Source organism: Pleurodeles waltl, chromosome 3_1, assembly GCF_031143425.1.
Source record: "Pleurodeles waltl isolate 20211129_DDA chromosome 3_1, aPleWal1.hap1.20221129, whole genome shotgun sequence".
In the NCBI taxonomy this organism is placed as follows: Eukaryota; Metazoa; Chordata; class Amphibia; order Caudata; family Salamandridae; genus Pleurodeles; species Pleurodeles waltl.
The window spans coordinates 791,975,762-791,997,602 of NC_090440.1; the positions used below are offsets into that span (position 1 = coordinate 791,975,762).

Sequence of the window (21,841 nt, forward strand, 5' to 3'; positions counted from 1 at the left end):
CCCAGAAAGTGCTTTTTGTTATTTGGTATAAATCCGTTCAGTAGTTTGAGATACTAAAAGAAAAAAATTTAGATATCTAGAGGCACAAAGAATTTGTGAACGATAAGCTTGTGCAAGGAAATGCCGAGCTCTGATTGGCTGCCAATACTTCATCCAGGAAGTGTTGGCAGCCATCTTGGCACTATGCTTAAGCTGAGTCAAACAAACAAAAAAAAAGGGGGGGGGGGGAAGGAGGTGGGGGTTTGGGTTGACCACAGTCTATGGTGTTGGCAAAAAAAAAGCTTTTTAGAAATTAAAAAAACCTTTGTCATGTGCTCTGGATAAAATAAATAACACTGTGCAGGCTCCCGTGCTGGTTTTAATAAAGGTGCACAGGCTTTGACAGCTCCCACCAAGTCTGAGCAAATACTATGCTTTCTGCGAGCGGGGGCTGTTAAGAAGCTCCTACTTGCAGAAAGCTGAGGTTATCGGTTTCCCTGCTAATTAAAGCAACTCCCTGCTTGTGGGAGCAATGCTGGCCCCTGCGGGAAGCCAGCTAGGACCATAGGGCTTTGAGTCTTCCCCCGTGGTCCCTGTCACTCACTCTTCCATCTCATAATGGGATGGAAGAGAGGTTCTAATTGTAAAGGTCACTCCATGAATTACTTCAAAGTGTCACTCTAGCAAGATGTTTGGCTAGAATGTTATACTTAAGTTTTGATGGACAGTAAACCAGAGTCATTTCTGGCTTAATGGTAAAGTTCTTGGACTGTCAGCAGGTTGAAGATTCAAACCCTAGTATCTCATGACACTGTGCCGGTTTATTTTTAAGTGTTTTGACTGTTAAACATGCCTAGTGATGGAACAATGAAGTTTTCCCCCTCAAAATCGGTTATTTGAATGTCATAGCTAAGTCTTGACATTGCACAGTAAGGGGTCACCTCTGGCCTAGTGGTTAAGATCTCAAACATGCACACTGAAGGTTAAGGGTTCCAGTCTAGGCAAGTCTGTATCACTTCCAGCTTTAGTTTCTTTTCAACTATTGATATTTAAGTTCCATACTGAAAAGTGATCTCTTTAATTGACAAAAACATTTTTCTTTTAGTCCAGAAATCTCATCTTCTAAGTACTTCCTTCATCAAAACCTACCAAAAAAAAAAAAAAACTCAATTCTTCTGCCAAATCTTTCTCTAAATCGCTCTCTCTCTCAATGACACACTGTCAGTATTGGGTGGTTATAGGGGATTGGCTGCAGGGCTTGGCCACAGGCCATGCCCTTCATTAAAGCACACTGCGCACAGCTGGATGGTTATAGGACTTGGCCGCAGGGCCTAGCCCTGCAGTCAACCCCAGCTGCACACAGACAAAGGCTGTGCATGGCAGTGGCTGGATTTACGTACAGTAATCAAAATTACTTTATGAAAAAAAAGAAAAAAAAGGGGAAATTCGTTAGAAATAAAACAAACAAAAAAAAAAGGATGTTATACTTAAGCTCACATTTTAAACGTACAGAACTGTAGCAATTCACCCGTTATAGCTAGTTATTTCAAGTAACTAACGTACATCCTCGCCATGCACTGCTAACTACCCCAGATATTATAGCCCTCATGGCATTTTTTTTTTTTTTTTTTTTTTTTTTTTAACAACATCACTGATAATAGCACTAGCATTTGTTGTAAAAATTATTCATAAAACCTGAATGGCAGGGGGCGTGAGTTATAGTTACTTGAGATAACAGGTGAATTTCTATGTTTTTGTACATTTAAAATGCAAGCCTAACTATAATGCCCTTGTAACCTTTGGTGACAGTGAGAAAAATATATATATATACACATACATATACACACACACACACACACACACACACACACACCTTTATCACAGAGAAGAGACGGGGAAAAAAAGTTAAACATTAGGGAGGTTAAGCTCACCGACGTTAACATTTTGAACCAAAAACAAAAATAAATAAAGTAAAAACAAGAAATTCAGGAGTTATAGTTAGCAGTACTAATTATAACTTGCACCCCCGTCATGCACAGCTTATGATCTCACAAATGATCACTCATGACAGGTTCTAGGACATCATTTATGATGTCACAGAAGAAAGATTTTGTAAGATGCCCTGAGTTATTACAAAGAATCTTGTCAGCATGATAATGTATACTTAAGATAGAAGACTGTACTAGGAACCAAGATATGCATGTATGCTAATTTTGCTGGAATAAATGAACTATCTGTAGATATTCCCCTCAGTGCAAAGTGTGCAGGTAGTAGGTTATCACCTCAGAATGTGGTTATTTTTTGCAATTTGTTGCACAGTTGTTGCAAGGTGTACACTGTTCTTAGTTGAACTTTAATATTCGGTGGTGCATTTCTCATCAGTTTCATGGTCTGTAAACAGTGTGCTACAGAGTAAAGTATCTCCACAGAGAAACTGTTTACAGTATCTTTCAGCTCTTCAACTTCATTTTTCAACATAAGTTCGGCAAGTGTCAAGGGTTTATACAGATAAAAGCTGTACATAGGGGATTGATTTTTGAAGTGACGTCAACAACTGCAAAAATATTGAGCACTGCAGTTAATTTGAGATTCTTGTATATTTGTGGTAGTTTGTTAATTTAATCTGTGCTACCTTTAGTGTATTCAATAGGCTCAATGTTGCATATAAGGCTTGTTTTCAAACATCCAAGCAAGTTGTATCTGTGTTGGCAGTAGTAATGGGTGATTTTCTCCTGAGCCATTTTGTACTTGCTGTATGGGCCTCTATTTAAACAGCAATGTTTAAAACTGAAGTTTGGGTGATACCATCAATGATGCCATTTGAGGTTCTAAGTAGTGCGTAGCTGGGTACAAGTTCTAGTTAGTGCTGCCAACTAGAACCGCTGAATTTCTTTTTTTTAGTTAAAAATGTTAACGTCAGCAATTCACCCAACTATATCATTACTTTACCCTTGGTTTTTTTTTGTGAATTTCTATGTTGTTTTTTTAAATAAATTATTTAATGCTAATCTATAATAATAGAGTAGCATATAAAACATGGTGCAATATTTAGTTACTTTTAGAATTATGCTTTTGCGAAACTCGCAAGATCATACCAAAATTGAAAGTCAACCAATAGAGCTCATACTGTTTATCAAGTAACAGTGCACAATACAGACGCTGGTCACAACCTAACTTACTTTTATTTTTTTAAATCACTAATTACATTTATAATTTTGTCACCCTCATTTTTTTCTGTCCTCATACCTCCATATAACTCCTGAATTTTACTCATTCTGCGTAACCCTCCTTTTAGGACCAAGCTATCCATAAAACACCATGGTTTGCCTCTGGATTTTGGGACACAGCTTCATCCACTGGGCTAGAACACAGGTCATTAACTGAGGTATTGACAATATTGTGTTTCCAAACTTGGATATAACATTTTGGCCACAGGTCTGCAGTTGCATCATCTGTTACCAATAGTTGAGGGCTTTTGGATTTGAGCACCTAGATAAGATGACTGTGCCTAGGACATTGCCACCACAGTGCACCATCACATGTGTTATGCCTGAAATCCAAATGTAGGAGACCTTTTCACAACTGATGTCTTTCCTCAAACTCTTTGTATAGTCTAATATATGTCAATGGCAGAGATCAAAAAAGGTTTTGTCTCAAGATTGAGAAATCCCGGAAGCATGTCAATAAAACAATCTCAGCATTTCTTTGGGACCATGGCATGGGCTATATACACACACAAAATAACACCCAGTTTTACATGCCAGTAGTCTAAAGGAGAGATGATGTGCACTTCACTGCAGAAGGGACTAGGATCTTGCTTATCAAGAAATACATGTACTTCCGTGTGTAACTTAACATTACACTCTATAAAACACAGACTCAGAACCACCCTATTGCAACATTGATAATTTGTTTTTGAATACATACACCCAATGTGGCTTTCGGAAAAGAGGAAGCACACAAACTCCTCCTCATTTGTCCAGCTCTTGCGAGTCTCACGAGCAAAAATATTCAGACCATGTTTAAAGCATAATAGCTCTGTGATTGGGTGTGCGAGGTTGTGCAAACACAACCCTCTGTATTGAGACATACTTTTTCCTACACCCCACTATTTTGTACAATCCTGCGAGTCAAGAGAATAACAAAATAAATATACTTCACCACACTACTCCTCTTACACACTTCACCTTCAATAAAAAGGGCTACAACATGCATCTCTACTAGTACAGTGTATTGTGAACTCTTGCTTTTTACTATTCATGAACCCATTAGAGTCCAGCGAGATCACAGAAATAAGGTAAAAATACACATTTATAAACTTCACTGTAGTCCTACCTTGAACAACTCTTCTCTAAATCTAAGAGGATAGCATGCCCTTTTGCACCTCCAATTTTTCCTCAGTAAACAGTAATGGCCTCCATTTAACTTCTAACATTCCAACACCCAGCCAATCGATTAGCTTGTGGGACTTGTGTGAGGCTCACAAGAGTGAAGGTTCAAGGAAAGAAAAAAAAAAAAAAAATGCCTCTTGACCAATCACGAGGCTTCAGTCTTGATTTTGTAGGAGGCTCACAGAACTCTCGCAAGCCCAGCAGCCAAAATATATAATTTTTTCATCCTTAATTTCTCAAAAACTATACAACGGATTTACACTGAATCACAAATTGCATCTAGCTTCCTGTTGAGTTTGGTTTAAGTCCGTTCAGCAGTTTTTAGTAAAAACCAGTCTTCAAGAAGTCCATTAAACTATGGAATATGCATGGATGTTTTATGTTCTGGGTCACTCGCCTTTTTTCTTGACACCTGCTCGACTGAGCACCCCAGAACCTTCCAGAAGTTAGCAGAGGTGGATGAACATTTGTTTTGGAAAGTACGTCAAGTGGGGCCAACGTTATCAGCAAACCAAGGAACACTCCGTCAATGGAAAAACAGACCTAATCATAACTACCTAGTGGCAACTGCTACGTTACATGAAAATATATATTTATATATACAGTGCTACCACAGGTTCAGTAGTTTGGCACAAATATTGAGCCAGAGTAATAGTTTTTAGTACAAGGTTTTTACCCAGTGGCTTTTTTTTTTTTAGTATTGTAAAGGAAATATTTCATTTTTAACACCTGGTGCGCGTGGAATCCAGTCACACCCTGTATCTAACTTGCTGCGAGCAATCAGCCTCATCAGCTCATAGCCTTTAGCAGCTTTGAACATTGGCTAGCTGGAGGTAGCCAGTTGCATTTTTACAGGACTGCGTCCTCTACAGTGAAGGCAGATAAGTAGTCTTGCTGCAGTGTTGTAGTTTAATTTAGTTTGTGCATGATTAAACAGGGAGCACAGGCTATTGACATAGTCATGCTTACAGATCACTAGAGTGAGTTTAGCTTGCAGCTTTTGTTGAAAACCAAAGTATGGGAAGAGGATTGTTTTCTCTTGTGATGGTCATCTTCTGAGTAAGTAGTAATGATTACTGTACAACAACAGGAATAAATCTACCAGCAACAAAAATTCATGAGGTTTTTATAGATAGCCAACCCAGTAAGTGAGTACCATTCAAAGTAAGAAGCCCAACCTAAGTTAATGGTTTCAGTCACTCAGTACCTACACTCCACCATCACAGTATCTGAATTTACTGCTTACACTAGTGTAACACCTTGGAAACTGATAACACTATTACTCCGTTTTATATATTACAAACTGCAAAACTCAAAATTTTCCAACAAACACTTGTGATCAGGCTTTAGGTGGCAAAGTGTGTGTTGCGAAAACTATATGGTAATTTCACACAAGCTGTTATGGTGATACAATGCAGGAAGCAAAACTACTCCATGTGCCCGAATCGGGGGCACGTGGATGGCAAGTGAAGAAAAAAAAGTTTAGCAACCACTACCATAAAACCAGATTTACTCCCTTGCAACAGACATTACCCACCAGACGTTTAGGACCGTAGAGACCACACTCCCACCCACCCCAACAGAAGCCCCCCCCCCCCCCCCCCCCCAAAAAAAAAAAAACAAAGAAGAAGTTTTATCAAAAGCTACACTAGGTACCAAACTGATCAATTTTTTTTATTTTTTTTTAAATCCGTACTACTACATCTCTTCAATCATGCTATACCACAACAGGATGAAATGTCAACCGAAAGAGGGTGTGGTCTAAGAAACAAAAGGGCCTAATACAGTGTTGTAAGGAAATGCCTCCTTGGCATGGTTACCCCCTGAATTTTTGCCTTTGCTGATGCTATGTTTTGAATTGAAAGTGTGCTGAGGCCAGCTAACCAGGCCCCAGCACCAGTGTTCTTTCCCTAACCTGTACTTTTGATTCCACAATTGGCACACCCTGGCACCCAGATAAGTCCCTTGTAACTGGTACCCCTAAAGATGCCAGGGAAGGTCTCTAAGGGCTGCAGCATGTCTTATGCCACCCTAGAGACCCCTCACTCAGCACAGACACACTGCTTACCAGCTTGTGTGTGCTAGTGAGAACAAAATGAGTAAGTCGACATGGCACTCCCCTCAGGGTGCCATGCCAGCCTCTCACTGCCCATGCAGTATAGGTAAGACACCCCTCTAGCAGGCCTTACAGCCCTAAGGCAGGGTGCACTATACCATAGGTGAGGGCACCAGTGCATGAGCACTGTGCCCCTACAGTGTCTAAGCAAAACCTTAGACATTGTAAGTGCAGGGTAGCCATAAGAGTATATGGTCTGGGAGTCTGTCAAACACAAACTCCACAGCACCATAATGGCTACACTGAAAACTGGGAAGTTTGGTATCAAACTTCTCAGCACAATAAATGCACACTGATGCCAGTGTACATTTTATTGTAAAATACACCACAGAGGGCACCTTAGAGGTGCCCCCTGAAACCTAACCGACTATCTGTGTAGGCTGACTGGTTCCCGCAGCCTGCCACACTAGAGACATGTTGCTGCCCCCATGGGGAGAGTGCCTTTGTCACTCTGAGGCCAGTAACAAAGCCTGCACTGGGTGGAGATGCGAACACCTCCCCCAGGCAGGAGCTGTAACACCTGGCGGTGAGCCTCAAAGGCTCAAAGGCTCACCCCTTTGTCACAGCACCGCAGGACACTCCAGCTTAGTGGAGTTGCCCGCCCCCTCCGGCCACGGCCCCCACTTTTGGCGGCAAGGCTGGAGGAAACAAAGAAAACAACAAGGAGGAGTCACTGGCCAGTCCGGACAGCCCCTAAGGTGTCCTGAGCTGAAGTGACTAACTTTTAGAAATCCTCTATCTTGCAGATGGAGGATTCCCCCAATAGGATTAGGGATGTGACCCCCTCCCCTTGGGAGGAGGCACAAAGAGGGTGTACCCACCCTCAGGGCTAGTAGCCATTGGCTACTAACCCCCCAGACCTAAACACGCCCTTAAATTTAGTATTTAAGGGCTCCCCTGAACCTAAGAATTTAGATTCCTGCAACTTACCTGAAGAAGAAGGACTGCTGAGCTGAAAAACCCCTGCAGAGGAAGAACAGAAGACACCAACTGCTTTGGCTCCAGACTTACCGGCCTGTCTCCTGCCTTCCAAAGAAACCTGCTCCAGCGACGCTTTCCAAGGGACCAGCGACCTCTGAATCCTCTGAGGACTGCCCAGCTTCAAGAAAGACTAGAAACTCCTGAGGACAGCGGCACTGCTCCAAGAGAACTGCAACTTTGTTACAAGGAGCAGATTTAAAGACCCCTGCAACTCCCCGCAAGAAGCGTGAGACTTGCAACACTGCACCCGGCGACCCCCACTCGACTGGTGAAGAACAACCAACTCAGGGAGGACCCTCCGGCGACTCTACGACTGAGTAACCAAAGTTGTCCCCCTGAGCCCCCACAGCGACGCCTGCAGAGGGAATCCCCAGGCTACCCCTGACCGCGACTGTCTGAACTCCATTTCCCGACGGCTGGAAAAGACCCTGCACCCGCAGCCCCCAGCCACTAAAGAAACAGAACTTCTGTGCAGGAGTAACCCCAGGAGGCCCTCTTCCCTTGCCCAGGTGGTGGCTACCCCGAGGAGCCCCCCCCCCCCTGCATCGCTGAAGAGACCCCTTGGTCTCCCATTGAAAACTAAAGGAAACCCGACGCTTGTATGCACACTGCACCCGGCCGCCCCCGCGCTGCTGAGGGTGTACTTTCTGAGTGGACTTGTGTCCCCCCCGGTGCCCTACAAAACCCCCCTGGTCTGCCCTCCGAAGACGCGGGTACTTACCTGCTGGCAGACTGGAACCAGGGCACCCCCTTCTCTCCATTATAGCCTATGTGTTTTGGGCACCTCTTTGACCTTTGCACCTGACCGGCCCTGAGCTGCTGGTGTGATAACTTTGGGGTTGCTCTGAACCCCCCCAACGGTGGGCTACCTTGGACCAAAAACTAAAACCTGTAAGTGACTTACTTACCTGTGAAAATTAACAATAACTTACCTCCCCCAGGAACTGTGAAAATTGCACTAAGTGTCCACTTTTAAAACAGCTTATTGTGTTTTATGTAAAAAGTATACATGCTAAAGTAATGATTCAAAGTTCCTAGAGTACTTACCTGCAATACCTTTCAAATGAGATATTACATGTAAAATTTGAACCTGTGGTTCTTAAAATAAACTAAGAAAAGATATTTTTCTATAACAAAACCTATTGGCTGGATTTGTCTCGGAGTGTGTGTTGCTCATTTATTGCCTGTGTGTATGTACAACAAATGCTTAACACTACTCCTTGGATAAGCCTACTGCTCGACCACACTACCACAAAATAGAGCATTAGTATTATCTCTTTTTACCACTATTTTACCTCTAAGGGGAACCCTTGGACTCCCTGCATGCTATTCCTTACTTTGAAATAGCACATACAGAGCCAACTTCCTACAAGTGTAAAGTATTTCAACTAGCACAAGGAAAAATGAGTCCAGGGACTTGAAAACACTTGTGATATACTGACCGTTTAATTTGTTGGAAGCTTATAAAAATGTTAATTTTTACAGTAGCGTGTATAATATAAGACGTAGCTGGTGTCTGCGTGTTAGTTGTTGGGGGGCGGAGGGGAACGACCAATGCGACAACACATTTTAGGATTGTGGCCACATCACGTGACCACCCGTCCGTAAATTTCACGGACTGTCCATAATTTCACCCTGCCGTCCGTTGTCAGTGATGAAAGGCTTAACAGACAGCATTTGTCCGTAATTTTAGCCTTTCACCAAAAGGAAAACGAACGGAAATTATGGGCAGATCAGTTTCCCCAGCAGGATTGAAAGGCTGGGAGTCTCCTGTGCTCTAAGGGAGGGAGGTGTAGACTGATAAAAGGCTTTGCCAGGGTGTCTACTTCCCTACAGAAATGCAAATGTGCGCAACTGGTAAATCTGCAAATGGGCTTGAAAACCTGCATTGACTTTAATCAAAAGGAGTCACTTGAAGCTTTCGGACGGCAAAGATATTTTCTTTTAGAGGGGTACTGTAATGGTGTTCCAAGGTGAGCTGTGGAGCGTGTAGTTTTAATGGTGTTATAAAAAAAAAGTGTTAGTACTAGGTATAAACTGTTTAGTATTCAAATCTGTATTTTTTTTAATTTAACTGAAATGTATTTGCACATTTTGTAGCAGCATATATTATGATGTAATTGTATTTATACAGTGCTTACTACCTACTCCTGACGAGTGGTCAAATGCATGTTTAAAATAAGGATTTACACTTTCACAGTTCTTTTAGGGACCTCAGTACCTCAATTTACGAACATACATTGGCAAAGCCAATAGGTCTCATCGACGCAAGTTACTGGATTTGCCATTGTGTGTTAGCCACGTTATACACCAGAGTGGCTCCTGTTCATGGATAAAAGTTAGTGGCATAGTGGTGTGGAGTGGGGTAGAGTGGCATAGGAGCAGTGACAGAGCCCAGTGGTGCACAGTGCAGTTTAGAGTGCACTAGCGTATAATTCAGTGGTTTAAAGTGCAGTTGCATGGAGTGGCGAGGGGCAGAGAAGCGTAGCATATAGAGAGGCAGGGAGTGCAATATTGTAGAATGGTGCAGTGGCACGGATTGCAGACTAGACTCGCATGTCAGAGAGTTGAGTATATTGCTGTAGAGTGCAGTGGAGTGATGCAGAGAAGAGTGGCAGAGTGCAGTGGAATAGAATTCAGTAGTACAGAGTAGACTGGTGTAGGAAGTTGGCTCTGTATGTGCTATTTCAAAGTAAGGAATAGCATGCACAGAGTCCAAGGGTTCCCCTTAGAGGTAAAATAGTGGTAAAAATAGATAATACTAATGCTCTATTTTGTGGTAGTGTGGTCGAGCAGTAGGCTTATCCAAGGAGTAGTGTTAAGCATTTGTTGTACATACACATAGACAATAAATGAGGTACACACACTCAGACAAATCCAGCCAATAGGTTTTGTATAGAAAAATATCTTTTCTTAGTTTATTTTAAGAACCACAGGTTCAAATTTAACATGTAATAGCTTGTTTGAAAGGTATTGCAGGTAAGTACATTAGGAACTTTAAATCATAAAAATTGCATGTATACTTTTCAAGTTATTGACAAATAGCTGTTTTAAAAGTGGACACTTAGTGCAATTTTCACAGTTCCTGGGGGAGGTAAGTTTTTGTTAGTTTTACCAGGTAAGTAAGACACTTACAGGGTTCAGTTCTTGGTCCAAGGTAGCCCACCGTTGGGGGTTCAGAGCAACCCCAAAGTCACCACACCAGCAGCTCAGGGCCGGTCAGGTGCAGAGTTCAAAGTGGTGCCCAAAACACATAGGCTAGAATGGAGAGAAGGGGGTGCCCCGGTTCCGGTCTGCTTGCAGGTAAGTACCCGCGTCTTCGGAGGGCAGACCAGGGGGGTTTTGTAGGGCACCGGGGGGGGACACAAGCCCACACAGGAATTTCACCCTCAGCAGCGCGGGGGCGGCCGGGTGCAGTGTAGAAACAAGCGTCGGGTTTGTAGTGTTAGTCTATGGGAGATCTAGGGATCTCTTCAGCGCTGCAGGCAGGCAAGGGGGGGGTTCCTCGGGGAAACCTCCACTTGGGCAAGGGAGAGGGACTCCTGGGGGTCACTTCTCCAGTGAAAGTCCGGTCCTTCAGGTCCTGGGGGCTGCGGGTGCAGGGTCTTTTCCAGGCGTCGGGACTTAGGTTTCAGAGAGTCGCGGTCAGGGGAAGCCTCGGGATTCCCTCTGCAGGCGGCGCTGTGGGGGCTCAGGTTTTGGTACTCACAGTCGTAGAGTAGTCCGGGGGTCCTCCCTGAGGTGTTGGTTCTCCACCAGCCGAGTCGGGGTCGCCGGGTGCAGTGTTGCAAGTCTCACGCTTCTTGCGGGGAGTTGCAGGGTTCTTTAAAGCTGCTTCTGGAAACAAAGTTGCAGTCTTTTTGGAGCAGGTCCGCTGTCCTCGGGAGTTTCTTGTCTTTTTCGAAGCAGGGCAGTCCTCAGAGGAGTCAGAGGTCGCTGGTCCCTTGGAAGGCGTCGCTGGAGCAGAGTTCTTTGGAAGGCAGGAGACAGGCCGGTAAGTCTGGAGCCAAAGCAGTTGGTGTCTTCTGTTCTTCCTCTGCAGGGGTTTTTCAGCTCAGCAGTCCTTCTTCAGGTAAGTTGCAGGAATCTAAATTCTTAGGTTCAGGGGAGCCCTTAAATACTAAATTTAAGGGCGTGTTTAGGTCTGGGGGGTTAGTAGCCAATGGCTACTAGCCCTGAGGGTGGGTACACCCTCCTTGTGTCTCCTCCCAAGGGGAGGGGGTCACAATCCTAACCCTATTGGGGGAATCCTCCATCTGCAAGATGGAGGATTTCTAAAAGTTAGAGTCACCTCAGCTCAGGACACCTTAGGGGCTGTCCTGACTGGCCAGTGACTCCTCCTTGTTATTCTCATTATTTTCTCCGGCCTTGCCGCCAAAAGTGGGGGCCGGGCCGGAGGGGGCGGGCAACTCCACTAGCTGGAGTGTCCTGCGGTGCTGTGACAAAGGGGTGAGCCTTTGAGGCTCACCGCCAGGTGTTACAGCTCCTGCCTGGGGGAGGTGTTAGCATCTCCACCCAGTGCAGGCTTTGTTACTGGCCTCAGAGGGACAAAGGCACTCTCCCCATGGGGCCAGCAACATGTCTCTAGTGTGGCAGGCTGCTGGAACTAGTCAGCCTACACAGATAGTCGGTTAGGTTTCAGGGGGCACCTCTAAGGTGCCCTCTGGGGTGTATTTTGCAATAAAATGTACACTGGCATCAGTGTGCATTTATTGTGCTGAGAAGTTTGATACCAAACTTCCCAGTTTTCAGTGTAGCCATTATGGTGCTGTGGAGTTCGTGTTTGACAAACTCCCAGACCATATACTCTTATGGCTACCCTGCACTTACAATGTCTAAGGTTTTGTTTAGACACTGTAGGGGTACCATGCTCATGCACTGGTACCCTCACCTATGGTATAGTGCACCCTGCCTTAGGGCTGTAAGGCCTGCTAGAGGGGTGTCTTACCTATACTGCATAGGCAGTGAGAGGCTGGCATGGCACCCTGAGGGGAGTGCCATGTCGACTTACTCGTTTTGTCCTCACTAGCACACACAAGCTGGCAAGCAGTGTGTCTGTGCTGAGTGAGAGGTCTCCAGGGTGGCATAAGACATGCTGCAGCCCTTAGAGACCTTCCTTGGCATCAGGGCCCTTGGTACTAGAAGTACCAGTTACAAGGGACTTATCTGGATGCCAGGGTCTGCCAATTGTGGATACAAAAGTACAGGTTAGGGAAAGAACACTGGTGCTGGGGCCTGGTTAGCAGGCCTCAGCACACTTTCAATTGTAAACATAGCATCAGCAAAGGCAAAAAGTCAGGGGGCAACCATGCCAAGGAGTCATTTCCTTAGAACTGGTGTACAGTACAGTGTGCAAGTAAAGTGGCACAGAGAAGTGGTGCAGAGTAGAGGGCAGTGGCGTAGAGTGCATTGGCATAGAGTGGCATGGGGTAGAGTAGCAGAGTGCAGTGGAGCAGAGTGGCATACAAAATAAAGGTATTTGTTTCCAGCACAGTTCAGAACAAAAATGTGCTTCATTTGTACTCCTAATTTTGATATATTAGGAAGTTTATTTAAATGTCATGTAATAAAAAATAAAAAAACTTAACCTTAGTTTCCAGCAAGATTGTTGCATAAAATCCTCTCATTTTGAAATCAGAGAAAGAAAAGTAAACATTAAGCTCCCATTAAAAGAAAGAGCCAGACATCTGATTGTTTTTTGAATGAACAGCAAATGTGAGAATAACAAGATTTACAGACAGAGCACTCAGGATACTGTAAATAAGGTTTTAGCAAGGGAAGGGGCGAACTCAAGCTGCATAGCCTAAAAACAAATAAAGCCAGCAAATTGAAAGCAACAAAATGTGAGTTACAAACCACAAGGCCAATGGCAAGCAACAGGCACAAATCCATTCCCTAGGATGCTCCTTGAATGTACTTTGTGCGGGAAGTATTTTAGTCCACCAGTATCTTGCAGAGGTTTGGCAACATAAATCACCTAGTAGTACGACGAGAAGACCTGGAGTGGTTTCCATGTTGCAGGAAAGGTCTGTACACCAATTCTATCAGTTTGCCACCAGTTCTTACGGTGTAGAGCTTCTGGCACACCTCTTGTAGGGTTAGTGCTAGGTAGCAGACATGAAATAGGGCATTTAATGATTATTTATGATGGTTGCAAGTAAGGAGTTGACTGGGGTGAAGATGGTAGTCTGCTACAAGGGTTTGGAAATTTAGTAGCTCCCTGTCCAGAAACAAATCCCCCCCATTTTAAGATACCTGCAGCATGCCACTGATTGAGTTGCTCCGACCACAGCCGTCCTGTGCGGGTGGGAAGAATTAACAAAGAATGCAGGAGCACAGGGTTTTTGTGTCAGTGAGTTTACAGGTTCTAGCAAGGCAAGAGAAAGCTCTGCGTGATAACCCTGGGTGGTGATCCGTCGAACAGTGACTAGTGCATTAAGCCTTCCTTAAACGTCTTTACTGAAACCAAATCTCATGCAGGGAGGTGGACAGAAAACCAGCGAGCCACCCATTGGACCTTTGCGGCTGAATAATAGAATTCTAAGTCCAGAAGACCTAATCCATCCGCAGTCACGGATAGCTTTACAGTAGAAAGAGCTACCAAACGGCAGGCGCCCCAGCAACCAAATCAGATGTGTGGCATGTCTGAGGAAGGAATGAAGGACGAGCAGGAGAAGGTTTGCAAAATATTATCATTGGCGTAGCACACCATCTTCACTAGTGCTACTTGGCCCCCTACAGAAAGCAGAAGAGAAGACAAAAAAGAAAACTAGGTTTGGAGGGACTGACGCTTTGCCGAGAATTCCATCCTGCAAGTCAGTGGGAGAGTGGTAGATCACACAGTATCAAAAGGTAACTAGTTCCCAGTTCAATCTGAGATCTAATTGTATATAAAGGGGAAAACAGTGCCATATGTTAAAGAAACACTAATTACATTTTAACATATTTACGTTGTGCAATTTACACCCCAAATATTTTGAAGATCCTATATGTACTTGATACTTAGGGATAACCCAGATCACTAGTTTGGCTTTTGCTCAATTTCAAAACCATTTAAAGACATGGACAAAGAGGGCAATTGCCTTGCACAACCTTGCAAGTGGTCTATCAGTACCTCTTCCGTTTCTCTCCTGTGTGCAGAGACAACTACCTAGGTACCCAATACCTTTCGATAGTCTTGGTGGCCCCATCGTGTCTGATTTTAGGAGTTGTCCCACCTTGTTCTTCTCTCCCTTATTTATCCAGTTCTTAGCAACAACCCTTTGAAGCACTTGCCATGGATCTCCCATTTGATCTTGATTTCATCCTCCTCTTTTACTATCTTTGATTGTTAGTCCGGGCTTCCATTTCTGAGATAAATGTAGAGTCCCAGACATACACTATAGTGCTATGAGACTACAGACAAGTTGTGGGTACCTTGCATCCTGACATTAGGTGTGAGACTGTCACCCACACCATCTGCCCTGCCGCATTAAATTTTTTAGGTTGAAAGCCCATGGTCGGTGGGGGTGAGCCAGACGTTTGCTCAATTTGTTTAAACTAGCATAAGGTTAATTACCTTATTGTTTCCCAAACTGTTTGCCAGGGGTTTTAAAATGTTCAGAAAATCTAAATGTTGCTGTTTTTTTTTTATCTTCAAGAAAGATTGGGTAAATCGACAGTGCTGAAGGGCATTAATTTACTACTGAACAAGGACGTAATGTGACACCTGAATGTAGCATACCAGGAGACAATCACAAAAAGACCAGTCAGTCAATAAACAGCACTCTTTTTTTTTATTTATTTTTTTTAAATAAAGTATATCACTGCACTGACAACATAGTGAGGCACGGCCTCTCTTGGGTGAGTCTGTAAAACCGACGTTTGTTCTTGATTTTTTGTCCTGAGTTACTGTCCTAAATTTTAGGACTTTGTCCTGATTTTTTTTACAATCCTGACCAGAATTTGCCTCAATGCCAGGTGGTCACCCTAGGCCACATGTCATACTTCCAAAGGCTCGATGTAAGTTTCAGTTTCCAGCTCCAATAAAATATATTCCTCCCCGATTGGGTAAATGCTAAAGGAGCGACCAGTGCTGTACGGGATATTCCGCAAAGTGTAGACGACCGACAGCTCCAGGAAGGCTGTAGAACAAACGCGCGCCAAAATGAGAAGCTTTTAGCTGTTGGTCCAAAACAAACTGAGCAAAATCAGTGGGGGTTTACAAGTGAACTGTGTTTCAGAGGGCAGCTGCTGGGAGCTGGAACCTCTGGCGACAACTTGAACTGACACCAATATGAGAAACAGCGTGATAGCCTACGTGTTCTAATAACCAAAGCTGTTAAAAAGGTGCGGAGAAGCAACTTCCTCAATTCGCCAGGGATGCCTGCGCGATTACGTAACGGTGCCGCCGGTCCCTGAAGGGCAAATCATTTCCCGTTACACTAAGTCAGAGCGGAGTCAAATGTACAGCACGCACTCCTGGATGTTTTGCTCTATATTACGGGCTGCACGTCTTAATACATACACATTATGGGCGTTCTTGGCTAGATTTACAATCCCAACACACTGCTAGCATTACAGTGGACGCACGCCAAAAAGAAACGACAAAGGCACCTCTGGGTCTTTTCTAAATCAATCACCGATAATGAGCGAGCTATGGTTAATTACAACTTTAAGGTGCATGTAAATATATTAAACACGAATCTGCACCCCCCGTTAATTGTCTCAACTGGCGTGCGCACACACAAACTACCATAGTACACGCTTCACGTGTGCCTGAGGAGGTGCTCACATCCTATGAGGAGCTGGCTAGCTAATATTACCGAATCCATAGAGGGGTGTATGAATGTTAGCCAAGGCATGGTCTCATAATGGTTATGACGACATAACTATTGCTTCCACCTGGTTCTTTAGGTCCAGGTGACTACCTAAGTAGGCGGAGACTAAGCCGCACACTGCGTGCCATACTCTGGTCTCTAAGCATAGACCCCAATTTCATTGACTGCTCTCAGTCTAGTTTGCACGGAGCCCAAAAATTCCAGTTATTCTCCCCCTCCCCCCCAAAAAAAACACCACTTTAAAGAGACAAAACACATATTATATATATATATTTTTTTTATAATAATAAAATATAACCTTTGAGCTGCGAAAAAAGGTCAATACAGGTCTCAAAGTAACCCATAACAGCAAAGGAACTTTACAATACTGCAAGTTGTAGTTACATGTGATCCCCAAACATGTTTATATCAAGACAATGAACATCAGTTCACCAAAATACCAGGGCTAGCAGAAGTGACATCACAAAAAGTAACAAATACCAGTTGACACCACTGCTGTTCCATAATACCTGCATTAGTAGTATGACATCACAGCTTAGTTTGTTCTAACTACAACATATAGTATAATTTAGCCCTATTAGTGTGCCACAAAACGAAAACAATTATTTCTACCACAACCCGCTAGAATTTTATGTTTTACCAAGTGTATAGCTCAAATACAAATACACTGATAAATCAGGTCGTTATAAAATGTTAATATTTATGTTCACCTATCTGATGCGAACCACATGGAGTATAAACTATGTTAATTGCTCAAATGATTTCTTATTGTAAACATTTTACTTTATCCTCATTTACAAGTCACTCTCACGCTTGAAGCGGATGTGAGGACTGTTCAAACCTCTCATATTTCCACAATACACTTATTAACCTGTTAAAAAAATGTGTTTTATTTCACTTTGTCATAAGAGTGCACAATGCATTGCTATAACATTTTATACTCCCGAAGCTAAATTACTATTAGGAAAATAAGGCTAAGTGGGGCATTTCTAAGCTTAACTGTTCCCTGATGGTCAATGTGCCAGGCCGGTTCGAGGCTCAAAAAAAAAAAAAAAAAAAAAATATGAAGAAAAAAAAAATTTGTTGTCAGCTAGACCTGATAACTGACCTGGCAGGAGGCATGTATGGCCCCGAGAGAGTTGTTTGTCAATTTCCCCACACCTCCGAATCCTCTAACTTTCCCACATTACGTGTCTGACCACCACCCCTCACCCTTCCAGAGAATTCAGCAGACGGGGCCGTGCTGCTCAACCACATTGCGAAGTGCACCATACCTGTGGCTGACTTTTTATGGTCTAGCATACGCTAGCACGCGCTTGTGAGACGATGTAGTAGTTAGAAAAGGGTTTGGAGCCCCGTCTGTCTTTCATTGGTTCTTGGGCTTGCCTTTTAAAATCTGCTTGCTTTCATTAGTGGAAGGCATGCATACGTCTGTTCCAGTGTTAGCCATCCTTGAGCGCAGCGACCAAGTACTGAAAACATACGAGGCTCGCTGGTTTTTGTCCTGTTTGTGGACTACTTTCTCTTTTTTCGCAGCGCAATCTCGCTTGGCAGAAGTTGAGCGCTTTGCATGACATCGACCCTGTTACATAGTTAATTGCACTATTGCTGATAGGTTTCACTACAAGTGAACTGTAGCAGCGCTCTTTTTTTTCCATTTAATGAGGAAAGAAAAGTCTGGTTGGGAGTTTACAACTGTTAATAGCTCGGCAGATCTTGAAACACCATCTGAAAAAAATTGACTGACGTGGTGGGTGAAGCCACGTCAACAACTGCCACGTTCTATTTTGACCAGTGCTTTAAATGGGCCGGTACTCACCGGTACTGAGTACCGGCACTTATTTTTTTCACTCTGAGTACCGGCACTTCTCTGCTGCCAAGGAGAGTACCGGTACTCATGAAGGGTAGGCTCATTAGCTGCTAGTGCTGGTGAGCACTGGGCTCTCAGAGTTGAACCTGCCTCTGACGGCAAAGGTGCTTCTGATTATGTGCCTAATGTCTGGGTATTTACGATCACGCTGGGTTTGTCAGAACAGGGTCCATTCAGGCCCTGTGCTGTCAATCACATTTACACACTCGTGTGCTTTTGTGTAAACACAGGAATTGAGGCAGCCCCGCTGTGACAACTAAGAAAGCCATGGGAGGAAAGTTTAAAATGGCTTTGATCCCACCTGAGTCTCTTGAACGAGGGTCTGCTTATGTATGTGTGCCTGCTGGTATGTGTGTGTCTTTGTGTGAGAGAAAAGCGAATGAAAGAGAGAGAATCATGGCACTTTAAGGAGGACTGTGGAATGCTTTGGGTGTGCGCCTCTGCTTGTTTCTGTGTGTGCACGTTCAAGAATATATAGTATTGTGCAAAACGACAGCAAATATGTTTGCCAGTAAGATAAATAGCGTTGTGTTTCGCTTACATTTCGTTTAACGAGTTAACTTGTTTTGTTTGTTCAAACACATTTCTCATGGGCCTTGGCATGTGCTGCAACTGGTATATAAGTCAAAGTATCCCATGTCTTGCTCTTAGCCCCGCCCCTAGCCCCACCCACCACACTACTAGTATATGTTAATGAGTACCTGCACTTATTTTTTCCCATTTAAAGCACTGATTTTGACTATCACTGTTATGACGTTACTTAGTCTAAGATTACTATGTGCAGGTGCGGCTTCTCATATTGCACGAGCAATCCACATCACACGTGGGAAAGACACGGGAGATTCGAGGATGTTTTTAAATTCAATGGACTATATAAACTGGTGCGTGTTACCCCAGGATATTTAAGATTTCCTCTGAAAAACACGACAATTGATCCTGTATTAGGTAACTGATTCCTTCTTAAACAGACAACCGAGAATGTTTTATAATAGCTATTTCACATTAATCCACCAAAAAAGCTTGTTAGCCGACAATACTGATGTGCATGACGTCTATTCTTTGACGACACACTGGTACTTTGCCAAGATTTGGAGTTGCCCAAAAGTCACAGGTCTGATCCGGTCCTCAACGGGGCATCACGTTAAGTACAATTCAAGGCAGGCAATAGATACAATTGTTATTGTGGCTGTTGAGCAATTAAGTGCAGCTAAATGTTTATTTAACACGCATGCTGCTTAGTGTCTGTGGATGAGTACCAAACCGCTCCCAGATGCAGATCCAGATATCGATTATCATCTCCACCAAGGACCAGTAGCTTGAATATACATGGATCAGGGGTGGAGCGTCACACCGGTTACAGCTCTGTCCCAGAACTCGCCAGTGCATCCTCGTAAATGCAGTGTATGTGAAGGACTGCATTTAAACAGTATCTACCATGGTGCACTTGTGAGGACTAGAACAGGCCGTAGCTTCTGCGCAACTCTTCGCTCACCGGTATGGCTTACCGATTTCAATCTTTCGCCTGTGACTCCTCTAAACCCTAGTGGCAAACTGTGTCTAAATGTTTACACTAAACAGGGCTGCGACAGAAGTACCGTTTTCCTTTTTGTTGACTAAAATCCAGATGAACGAAATCTATACAATCTGCCAGAATGTGTATGTGGTTACATAACCGGGCAGCAAGAGGTACGCAAATCTCGCTTCATTTATGTGGCTGCCTTTCGAATGAGGATATATATTGAAAAAAAAAAATATATATATATATATATATATATATATATATATGAAGTTTACTGGTGCTTCCGAGGAGACAACTCTGTGGTATACTCAAGCCAAATAAAGAATTAAGATTTTGGTACATATGAAAATTAAAAATAGCCAAAGTGGAAAAAAACGTAATGTGTAAATATGTGTACAGTGTATTAACCAAAGGTACCGCAAAAGCCCTATCACTATCCCTATGCACGTAAAAGTAACGGAACGGGGACAGTAGAAAAGAGGATCAGACTGAAAACTATGCTAAAAAAAAAAAAAGCTCGGCCAGAAAGAAGATGATATCTCTGTGTATTAAAAGCCCATTGTGTCAGTTTCCATTAAGCTCTGAAATCAAGAATCGAACTGTCAACCGTTCCCATGCAGTGCAACCTCGACTCGTATATCCATTTCAACACACACATTGATAGGTTCTAGCACATGATTCCAACTGTTATTTTTCTGAACGGTTCTACAGAGTGAACAGTAAGTTGGGGAGCTGGTTTTAGTCGGAGTGCTGGAGGAGCTGCGCGGCTCCATGGCCTACCAGCTCTGGCAGCAGATCTTTCGGTGAGGCGCTGTTACAAGGCACGTGTAAGCCTCGCTCACTCTCGTGGCCCGGCAGAAGCACACATGGATGCGGGAAGTCAAAAGGCGCTCAAAAATGGCGGTTCGAGTCGGAGTAGAAAAAAGTAAGCGTTACCAACTCCAGAGCCCGCCGCAACGAGCGGGAATAGACAAGGGGGAAGATAGCTTCATGCAATTAACGCGGGTCAAGGAATGGCACTCCCGCGACCCCGGTGTAGCGCCCATGGGCCCACCCTCGGACGCCTTTGCTGACAGATCCCCGGCACCCTACCGGGCCATACCATCGCCCTCCCCAGAGGCACGGGCGAGTCTTCTTCGAGCCCCGCTATCGTTTTCACGTAGGTCTTAGCTCCCTTGGTTGACCTGTCCCAGGACCCTCCCTGGTTCCCTCCTGCCGGGCCCCGTCACTGCCGGCTGCCCAGGCCCGGAGCCTCACCTCGGTGAGCTGGCGCTCGGCGGCCTCTCGCAGGGCCGGGTCCATGGTGCCGCGCAGGGCTTCGATGATGGTGGTGGGCTCCATGGTTGCGGGAGGGCTGGCGCGGCTGGGCGATCGCAGTGATGAAGAGGTGCGGGCGCTGCGCACATGGACCCACTACTCCTGCCACCGGCGCCAAAGGAAGAGAATCGCCCAGGCCCCGGATGCAGCCCCTTGTGCTGCTGGGACGTGGCGCACTTCCGCCCGACGCGGGGCACGCCGGGGCGTGGAGTCCGGCACCGGGACCGGCGCGCGGGCGTCTGTCAGCGCCGCAGCCTCGCGGCAGCAGAGGGAACCGGGGGACCCAACGGCAGGCCCTGGAGCTCACACACCGCGGCGGCAGTCAACACACCCTCCACCGCTGGGTCACAGCTCCGCTCCCAGTGCCTGTGAAAAACACAAACTTTTTCCCTATACACAGTTTCACGCGTATATTTTTCAGCAGAGCAAGGCGTTGCTAGCATATCAGCAAAGATAAAGGGTTCCAGCAGGCCGGTTTTATACCGGCATGGCTGACATTTTAATATCCCAGCCAGTACCGAAAATAGAATAAGTAAAAAAGGTCGTAATTTCCCTCCTTTAAACAATCAGTGCAAGAAGTCTTAAAATGTGTTCCACAGCAGCCCTAATGACCGCTGACTGATAAAGTGAACAAAGTAATGCCCTGTTAAGAATGAATCTGGGCTATTTTATATAAAGTTCTAGGGAATAATTGGGCAGTGGCATTTGAAAAATGTTAAAACAAATATATGGCTTGTATTTTTCTCTGGGAAAGCTGGCAACCCCGTAAAGATACTTGCATTGAAGGACTAGCATATTGGCCGCTTAATTGCCAGTCTTTGAATATTTAATAGCCCAGAAGGCCTATTT

At 44.4% G+C, this 21,841-nt stretch overlaps 1 protein-coding gene across 2 annotated transcripts in view; it reads right to left on the reverse strand.

Moving 5' to 3' along the window:
- IPO7 (importin 7) overlaps positions 1–21,356 on the reverse strand; it is a 351,366-nt gene extending 330,010 nt beyond the window's left edge. The window contains exon 1 of one of the 2 annotated variants that reach the window (XM_069223632.1): positions 20,933–21,356. In XM_069223632.1, coding sequence (XP_069079733.1) covers positions 20,933–21,016 — 84 coding nt within the window. In that variant the 5' untranslated portion in view covers positions 21,017–21,356. The remainder of the gene's footprint in view (positions 1–20,932) is intronic. The other variant, XM_069223633.1, reaches the window with a different exon arrangement.
- Positions 21,357–21,841: the final 485 nt, after the last annotated feature.